Source organism: Arctopsyche grandis, chromosome 8, assembly GCF_051622035.1.
Source record: "Arctopsyche grandis isolate Sample6627 chromosome 8, ASM5162203v2, whole genome shotgun sequence".
Taxonomy (NCBI): Eukaryota; Metazoa; Arthropoda; class Insecta; order Trichoptera; family Hydropsychidae; genus Arctopsyche; species Arctopsyche grandis.
In genome coordinates, this window is record NC_135362.1 from 12011492 (window position 1) to 12021393 (window position 9902).

Consider the following 9902-nt stretch of genomic DNA (forward strand, 5'->3'; position numbering starts at 1 on the left):
TCAATAATCCCAATTTGGTGTACGATTCAGTTTGTAATACTGTATTACACAGCGGTTACATGAATATTAAGTGGGTGGTTCGTTAATCGAACGCGATTTAACTCCCATTTACATTGTCGTTCATGCAATGTGCATAGTAGTATAATTTTCGAAAATTAGCATGTTATGTTTGTATGTATGTATATATTCGTTTATGCAAATACTATGATGAGATTATTTTTACAATGCAAACTCAATTCTGAGGGTGGCAGATTTTATTATTTTATATTTATTTTATTTATATATTAATACCAGGAAGGCCCAACAGGTAAACCCAATGCGTCTTCCTGGCCAATTATGAAAAAATGAATAATTATTAAGCCAGTGGCGTGGCGTGAAAATCTCTCCGTTTTTGGTCGCACAGTCTTACTTACGTGTGCGCGAGTAGGATACAAGGGGACTTGGTATGACGTCACATAGTCCCTTTATATCTTACTCGCACACACGTAAATAAGGCTGTGCAACAAAAACAAGGAGATTTTCATGGCACACCACTGATAAATATGTGTATATTGTATGTATATACATATGTATGTAGGTGAATACACACAAAGCACATTACATAGTTCTGGCCCGAACTGGCAGAAACAGAGTTAAGTAGCGAGATTCTATCAACTTCCCAGGTACCCAAAGTTTGATGCTAAACAGAAATTCTGAAAGGTGACATTCACCCCTTAGAATTTTTAGAAAAAGCTTACCGAGTTGAGCGTTCCTACGCGAGGTTCCTAAGAAGTCAAAGCCCAAAGAACCCATAACAAACTTATTGGGAACTAAATAGGAATATTGTCCAAACTCTCTCATATATGTAAAGGGGTTTGGTGCAAACGATCGAAAAGCGCCAGACAGATTGAACCACAGATTAACTGGATGGCTGCTTTAAACGCAATTCTCGACTTTACGAATGAAAAATTGCACATCATATGACGAGTAACCTTTCGATGTGCTCAGATGCAATTATTAAAATGGTAATTATTAAAATTGAGTTGGATCTTTCTGGCGAGTTTTTAATAATTTAATAAGGAAAAATTCGGAACTAAAGTATCAGAAGCACAGAACGTATACAGGGTAGGTATGTCGGGACTTCGAGTAGATTTCACTTAGTGAAAGTGCGAGCAGTGCGCACGCATGAGGTACACGTGTCGTTAATCTGTGGTTCAGTCTGTCTGGCGCTTTTCGATCGTTTGCACTGCATCGATTTAAAGATAGCGCAGAAATTTTCCCTGTACCCTCTCTAACATGAGCGAGTACTTCATCTGATTAGGAATCTACATATGTATATGACCGAGCCAGACTCCAGTAAACTGCGCACAAATGTAGTACAAAGTAATCGTGTTACTCCAGACCGTCAACGGTGCGTGAGTTTTTGATGACAAAGCTTTATGTTTTCGCAGCCCTATTGCAAAAATCTTGGACATGAGAATTAAAATTCCAAATATTCAAAAAAAGTAATTCCCAGATCCATGACAAGTGTGTGAAAAGCAAGAATAGAGCCACCAATCTTATATCCAAATCCTAAAAACAAGAAAGGAAACGAGAAAAACGGGAATGAGTGGCAATGCAACGCAAAAATTTCAAATGTTTTTAGGGTAAAATAAACAAATAATTGAATAATTTCAATGTGTTCGCTGCCTGCGTTTTTCCGACAAATGGGAACGAGAACGGGAATGGGAAAGGGAACGGGAATTGCATGCGTTATTGTGGCATTGCAACGCATGTCGGGTTCAGCTAGTATGTACATATATAAAATGTATAAGAATTACACAAAACGCTACAAATTCACACAATTTACATATGTAATATACTTATCTTGTAATATCTTGTCTATGTAATATCTTGTCCTATGAAAGTTATGTCTAACATTTATACTACGGATTTACAATATTTTTTTGTGAAAGGTCTTTTTCTTTAGTGGTTTTCTGCTTGATTTTTGGAGTGTTGGAATGGATTATGATTTTGGTGGGTTTCAACAATTATTGTCAGATAAAACTCTGACAGGATTGTATAATCATCCATATCTTTCCTGCAACAAATTGTATCCTCGTAATTATAAAGAAAGTCGAATATATTTTGAGGCGACACGTTAAAATTTGATTGAAATTTATTTCAATTGAAAAATCTCTTTATAAGAAATATTTAAATCAAAACAAAAGCTACTTGATTTTAAATCGTATAAAATTGAGTTCATATGTTTTTTTTTATATTTCACTTATATATGAATCTATTAAATACATATGTTCGTAATATGAATTCTTCAAACGTGTAAAGAAAAGTAGCAATAAACATTTCACTAATACAAATTATATATTATTTATTACAGTTAACAATATACTAATTAATATACATATGTGTATATTTAAACACCGCAAGAAGAGAGATCTGGTAGTTGTCCTTGGCACTTATTAACCCATCCGTACCAGCCTCCGAATCCATGAATGGCGAAAATTTGCTTGGTGCAAATACTATCAACGGTGATGTCATCAGACAAGAGACCTGAAATTTATCCCGCTGTAGATTGTCCGTTCAACTTTTTAAGGTAATTAAAATTTTTCAAAAGACTCACTTTCACACGAAATGTTGCATTCGCCTCCTGGACCACCAGGTCTACACCAATATCGGTCGTTGATCTGGAAAAGACCCCAATCGTACGATCCGTCAGAGTTGGGTCCACCTTTGGCAGCTGTGTTGCTTGAACTCTCTGATTCCACCAGACACACCCCTTAAACGTGTAGTTATGGATTACAATTCGAATGAAAATTTTGAATATATGTTTAAGTGATTAAATATTACAATTTGGGAGATCACTGAATCCCTGTCTCCTCAATTCTTGAGCGAGTTCGCACCTTGAGAAAATCCTAGCCACGCTATATTGGGAGCTTATCAGGAAAATTGCGAGATACAAATACGATTTCATCGTAGATTATTTTTATATTTCAATAAGAAAGAACAACGCTCACTCGTTTATAAATAAAATGGTACTCGATGCGGATGCTGAGAATGTTTCTCTTTTTATATATTTTTATGCGATAATACTTTTTTTTATTTATATTCAATATGTGTATGTTTTGTTTGATTCGTCTCATATCAAAGTATGCAGATAAAATTACAATGGTCTTGAGCAGATAAGATTAGCTATTTTTTATATCCAATATATGTATGTAATAAAGACAATCAATCAAATTAAATGAAATAATTTAAATCAAATTAATCGATCTATTTCAAAATAAACAACTACAAGTGTTATCATATTTTATGTAATATGTACATATGTAGTATTATTTTAATATGAAAACTGTTGATGTATTTTCAATATAATATTATAGAAATTGTCATAATAAAAATCAAAGTGTCACAATATTTTAATATCACGAAGCAAAAAAAAAAAAAAAATTACCGGAGCGGAAAATTATCAATCTGAACTAAGTTTGAGCCACAAAATTTGATATAACAATAATTGTTTTTAGTTTACTCTTGTTTACGAGATATGAGCGGTTAAAAAAAATGGGCAATTTTCACAGATTTTTGGCTTTTGCAGTATTTTATTCTATTTTATTTAGAAAAAAGCATTTAAATATTGATTCCAATAGTCATTTTTGTCACAACAATACCAAATATACAATTAAAGACTGCAAAACCAAAAATCTGTAAAAATAAGACATTTTTTTATATGCTTATATCTTTTAACGTGAGTAAGCCAACACAAATCATTATCATATTCAAATTCAATGGGCCAAACTTGATTAGTAAAAATTCCGGTAAGTAAAAAACGTGATTTTTTGTTGGTCAGTGTAATTATTATCAATAAATTAAAACATCACGTTTCTATGAAAATCACCTGTCTATAAGCTTCTGAGTAAGCTACCAATTTTTTGCGTATACACAAATTACCTTAAAATATTTTTTCTGAAAAAAAAATGTACTGTAATAATCATACTACATATATCAATTAGTCTTTGAGTCAACATGTATTTGGAGAGTGGTTTTTAGTGATGGACTAAATCTTAATCGATTAATGTGTGATTAAAGAATGATTGTTTATAGCAATTATAAAATAGGCTTAAATAATGGAGTAATACATCGCAGCTCAAAAACATTTCTTATCTTTTAAACACAATGTAATAATAATTCGGTATGTGCTATTATGTTAATTTGCACCGATTTTTTGATAATAGAACTGACGATAATTTTGAATGTCATGTAATTATATGAGCTTAATATTATGTATTTTCGTCAAAGTGTGCCATCAGAAAGTTGAAAATTTGCGAACAAAAAAATGAAATCGTTGTAGGATTTGCGGCACGAATCGTATGGGATTTTTCACGGATCGTACGGGCTAGTGCCGCGCATATAACCTTTTTCCGGTATGAAAACTAAATTTTCCGGGTGATTGGCTCGGCTCGGCGACGAACATTTTCCGTATCCCGCGGACATTATCCGCCACTTTTGCGATATTGCTACACCGAAAGGTTTGCGCAAACGGCCAACCGGACAAAGCCGAATGTTCCGGATTTAATACGACACTACGTACATGGTGTATATGTACATACGTATTTTGTATATGCTATGGGTCTGTGAGGAATTTAGAGAATGAAAGACGTTATGATGACGTGATCAAATTTTGTTTATTGAGATGTTTTCAATTTTACAAACGGGTAGCATGTGGGAAAAATTAGGCGTCGCAGTCTGATAGATCGGGTAGATTTCCTTGGCATCTGTATTTCCATCCGTACCAGGCGTCAAATCCGTGAATGCCGTAAATGGTTTTTACGCATTTGGTTGAAGTGCTTATGTCGTCTGATAGTAGACCTTTAAATATTTAAATTAGTGTTTAGTATAATGAAATTGTATGTATACATATATACATTTGTATGCAGCAAATACATTCCTATTGTTGTTGTCTGTAATACTATAAACACTTGCTTTTCTATGTAGATATTATATTGATTACAATAGAATTTATAGAAAATAGTACTATTTTTATTGAATTTATCGTATGTGCAATATAATTGATTATTTGTCATTCGAATACAGCAATAAGCTAACTATCATACTTTTATTACTATTTATTTTGTGTAGAAATAAAAATATGTTTCTTTATTTTTTCATTTTTAAAATTGGCCATAGTGACATTACAAGATTGTCACTATGGCTATAATAATACAATTATAAGAAAATAAATAACAATTAAAATCATCATAATCATCTATAGACATTCACCATCTACAGCTGGATGAAGGCCTCTCCAATACGCTTCTACTTATCTTTGTTTTGCGCAACTCTCATCCATCCAAGCCCACACATTTTCCTAATCTCGTCTAATTTTACCGATTTAAAGTTCAGCACACTTCCAAATAACCCTTTTAAACGAAAACAAAAAATAAGGTGGCCAGAAGACTATCCCAATAAACACGTTTCAATAGAAAATACTCAATATAAAATAGTATTAACAGTGGGAAAAAATCTCAAGTGAAAATACGTACTTTTGACTTTTGATTTGAACTGGACGACTACTTAGAGAGGTTTGAAAGCTAAAAAGTACTAAAAATGAAAGATAAAATACCCAACTATAGATTCTAATATTTATTTTGAACAGGAAACTGACAGATTTTGAAACATCAACCGAAAAACGACAAGATATAGAAAAATCGCGCGATTTAAGAAACCCATATATCTCCGAATCTCGAGCTAATCAAATTTTTTTATTACCAGATTCGTATTAACTGTGCATAGATCTATAAGAAAAGTCATATCTCGTCTCTGAAACAACAAAAGTCGTCATTTGTCGAACAGTCTAATAGAACACGTTACGATCTCAAATCAAACAATCTCTCAACTAGCATATTTTAGGTTAACAGAAATCTGATTGAGGAGCTTGATATCCCTTGTAACAGGTGGCGAAACCATCAAAATTGGTACGTGCCACCAGAAAAAAAAAGCAACATGCGGCATCTAATATACCCGAGTTGGCTAGGAACATTATAGTTCAATTCTGCAAGAATTTGAGAATTGCTCACGAAACCAACCAGTAACGCTGAAATGCTTCCCCAAACTTACTTTATGTCGTATATATTATTTAAAATTTGATTATTTTTTGTTTATAGATAGCTATTCTAAGCTTATTGTACAAATAAACCATTTTTGAATAATCGATAGCTCCAAAATAAAAAAAAAAAAAAATTTCGGTATTGATATTCGGGTTCTGGATTTTCAATTCGTGAGCCAAATGCTCCACCGTCTATGTAAAACTACACATTAACTTTATATTTATACTCACTTTCGCAAGAGATTTTGCATACGCCACCAGGATAACCCACTTTGCACCAGTAATAATCGTTGATTTGAAAGAGACCCCAGTCGTAAGATCCGTCCCAATTCGGACCGCCTTTTGCAGTAGAATTTCTGGTGCTCTCGGACTCGACCAGACACACCCCTGAAAGTGTTGAAAAAATAAACAATAAAAACAAAACTTCAACAACGGCGCTCTACCATAGACGTTTTAAATAAATTACAATCGCGAATCTGATGCTCGGGAAAGCCTTGTTTTTTCAGCTCTTCGGTGAGTTCGCAACGCGTGAAAACTTTACAGTGAGCGACGTGTAATGCGACGATCGCAAAAATGACGATTTTCACCAAGCACTTCATTTTGGATACGGTTGCGAGTTTGTCGAAGTCGAATTTCTGCTTTGAAAAAATGCGGCTCTCCCAGCGTTTATATACAGGATTTTATCAGTGTTTTTTTTTTCGAGCGTACTTGAAAATGTATCTCGTTTGTTTGCCAAAGTGAATGCATCGATGGCATAAATCATGAAAAATACACAAATGCGCTGACACTATCTCTGCAAAAGTGTTGCCCAATCGAGCCCGTATTGTGCTGCTAAAAAAAATAAATTCAGATCAAGGTATATATTCATATTTAATATGCAATATGTAATATGGGCGACCTGAAACGTTATACACTTTCCAGGCGTTGAAAGGCTAAGGTTAGATAAGAACATCCATGAATAATTATACGATAAGAGTGTGTAAAATAAATGAAACATTATTAAAAAATGATAATTAAGGTGAACTCTGTTTGCATTGCACGAACGCCACATATTCATTTGAAATGGGTCGCAGTGGCTGGATATCCCCAGATAAGAGAGTGTTGACATGTGAATAGTTGTTGGCAAATTTCTAGTTTGAACGACTATACGATCGAGTTTGTTTGAACGGGAATAATTTTTGTATGGTGTTTTGTAATTCGAATGGGAAATTCGCAGGAGTTTTATTATATGTACGTAAATTTGAGATTATTTTGTGCGAGTCGAGTGGTACGTACACGTGCGCATCGGTACGTTCGTATAACAAATGGAAAGCGGAGGGAAAATCATATCTCACGCTTCTCACTTTATGACAGTTCCTTTTCAGGAAACGAAAGAAGCATAACGATATAATTTCATGCCTTATAAGTCCCCGGTATGAGATTTCCGTAATCGTCAGTCAAAAATAATGTCTCTCGTCTCGCTTGATAGATATCCCTAGTATGTTGGAGACGTCTCAGAATATACATATTTCCATATTTTCACTTACGCTGGTAATTTTAGCTCATATGTAGCGGTTTTTTATTGCACAATTCAATATATCAGACTTGAACTGATGGCATAGATGAATTTTGGTAATGTCTGAAATACAGATCAAAGTGTATGACGACTTTCAGCAAAGTATTCAAAATATGACACAGTTTTTGTGCATAATATGACGATGTACTAATGTCAGGATAGTCGACCTTCTTGGTTGAATTGAGTGAAGCAGTAGCAATATTGAGGCGCATTGTAATCAACCCCTTTAGTTTTGCTCGACCAATTGGGAAGAGGAACAATTAAATATGACAGAGCTGCTATAGTGGCTTCCGCAGTGGCAGGGGTAGTCACACAGTGTTTTCAACTCATATTTTATGTATAATCATTATATAATGATGATATTTGGCACGTATGTAGAAAAGTTTGATCATATGTGTCGCCTTGGGCAAACTGTAATGGCACCTATGGTCGGGGCTAATATATAATGGATAAATAAATATGTTGAAACTTTTTTGCTGTCAATGTTTTGGAAAAATATTGTAATACTGTATGTTTCTGTTTGTAATTAATACATAAATATATAACCTGATTTTTAAATGAGCCGTAAAACAATGTTTCGTTGGCGAGTATTATATAAAGATTTTTTTCTCAAATTTAGTGTTTCCCAGTGTTGTACGGTATCGAAAACGGGTCTATTGCCACAGTACGATGATTTAATGCCAATTTAAGAGTGCTTCATTGCAATCGGAGGTTCATACATACATAAATTCTAATGCAGATTGCTAATGGAAGCTGCGCAGTCCGAGCCGAGCGCATTGGTTTGCTTGATCTTCTCACCATTGCGTTGGAGTGCACGCTAATTACCGGCACACCTACGTACTAAACCCTTTCAAATTACACCATAATCCAAAATGCATTATCCAGCATCCACCTTGCAATTCACCTTCTTATACACTATACCGCTGGTTGAATTATCAAATTGTTGAAAAATTATCGCGCTTTTAACAAATTTATTATTTATTATTCCTTATTCTGATACACGAAACAAATTTCTTAATTAACTTTTAATAAGCTAATGGATTGTGGAGTTCAAAAGTGCTCTAGAAAATTTGCTAGTCGAGCAGTTAATGAGATGATATTCTTAACTCTTATTCTTTTACTCGTTTCCATGTATGTAGATACTACAGCACATTAAAATAACAGTGATTATACATTTTATTTTATTTATTTTAGTTTTTATCTATTAAGTTTAAGATGCAGATTCTCTGATTTTCTGTGGATAAGTGCGTCCGATAACTGCAACATGATCTTCAAATGAACATAACATTTTCAAGAACACTATTATTTAAAAATTGTAATCAGCATTAACTTTAATCAAAGCACTAAAACTAGTGTTTATTCTTTTACAAAAAAAAAGTAAGTACCTATGTACAGTAGCGGTCAATAAAAATTGTGGTCAGTAAAATCATACATTCAACTTACTTTTTGGCGCAGCATGTTTAAAATGGATATACATACATACATATGTGGGACTTGGGGTGCAAAAATTAAATATGCGTGTATCAACATTTCAGCTTCATTGACTGCTATCATATATATCAAACATTGTTTTGTTGTTTTGTTTATACGTATGTACATTTACATTTAATAGGCCGGAGTGAAAATCGCGAATTTTGGATTTTCATCGATGGACCTATTGGAAAACTTTTGGTATCTAAGGAATGTTAAATTAAAAAATCATTGATTTTAAAAAATTTCCTGTGCCCACAACCAATCGATTTACCTCGACGAAAATTTCGAAAAAAAGAGTTTAAATTTTTTTATACTATTTAAAAAAAATACTTTCAATATTCACCTATTGAAGTTTATTTGGGTCAATTATGATAAGTGTTGACTGATTAATGAGAATTCGAAGTCACCGTTTCGCTCGAAAGTCCCATACAAAGCGTGGCGTGCTTAGTATGAATGTTGGGGAATCGTTATTTTTGTGGGGGTTGTATGGGAAACCGTTATTTTTCGAAAATCATATTTTTTCCATTCCTGTTTCTTCTTTTATTTTGAAAATAAAAGTCGTTGGAAGTTTCCGTGGGCTTAATTTGAACACAAAAAATGTCAAAATTAATGAAATATACGGAGGCAAAATTTAAATATTTTGTCGAAAATGACATTTTGCATCAAAATAGGTTATTTTGGTTGGAACCACATTGAACTGGATGACTACTTAGAGAGATTTGAAAGCTGAAAAGTACTACAAATGAAAGATAAAAAACCCGACTATAGATTCCAATATTCATTTTGAACAGGAAA

General features: G+C 33.5%; 1 protein-coding gene and 1 pseudogene across 1 annotated transcript; both read right to left on the bottom strand.

Annotated features, from left to right (window-relative positions):
• Positions 1–2392: 2392 nt before the first annotated feature.
• LOC143915837 (lysozyme pseudogene) lies at positions 2393–2950 on the bottom strand (annotated as a pseudogene).
• A 1755-nt stretch (positions 2951–4705) lies between these two features.
• Positions 4706–7846, bottom strand: LOC143915838 (lysozyme-like). The gene is made up of 4 exons (XM_077436657.1): positions 7664–7846; positions 6546–6714; positions 6311–6466; positions 4706–4842 (listed from the first exon to the last, which is right to left on the bottom strand). The coding sequence occupies exons 1-4, from the start codon at positions 7844–7846 to the stop codon at positions 4706–4708; spliced, it is 645 nt and encodes a 214-aa protein (XP_077292783.1).
• Positions 7847–9902: the final 2056 nt, after the last annotated feature.

Excerpts from the sequence above, each read along its gene's own strand:
- LOC143915838 (XM_077436657.1), bottom strand. The coding sequence starts at position 7,846 with ATGCGCCTCAATATTGCTACTGCTTCACTCAATTCAACCAAGAAGGTC. Across the intron at positions 6,715-7,663 it reads CATCTATGCCATCAGTTCAA|AAATTCGACTTCGACAAACT; the intron begins GTCTGATATATT and ends TTTTCAAAGCAG. Across the intron at positions 6,467-6,545 it reads CGAGCATCAGATTCGCGATT|GGGTGTGTCTGGTCGAGTCC; the intron begins GTAATTTATTTA and ends CAACACTTTCAG.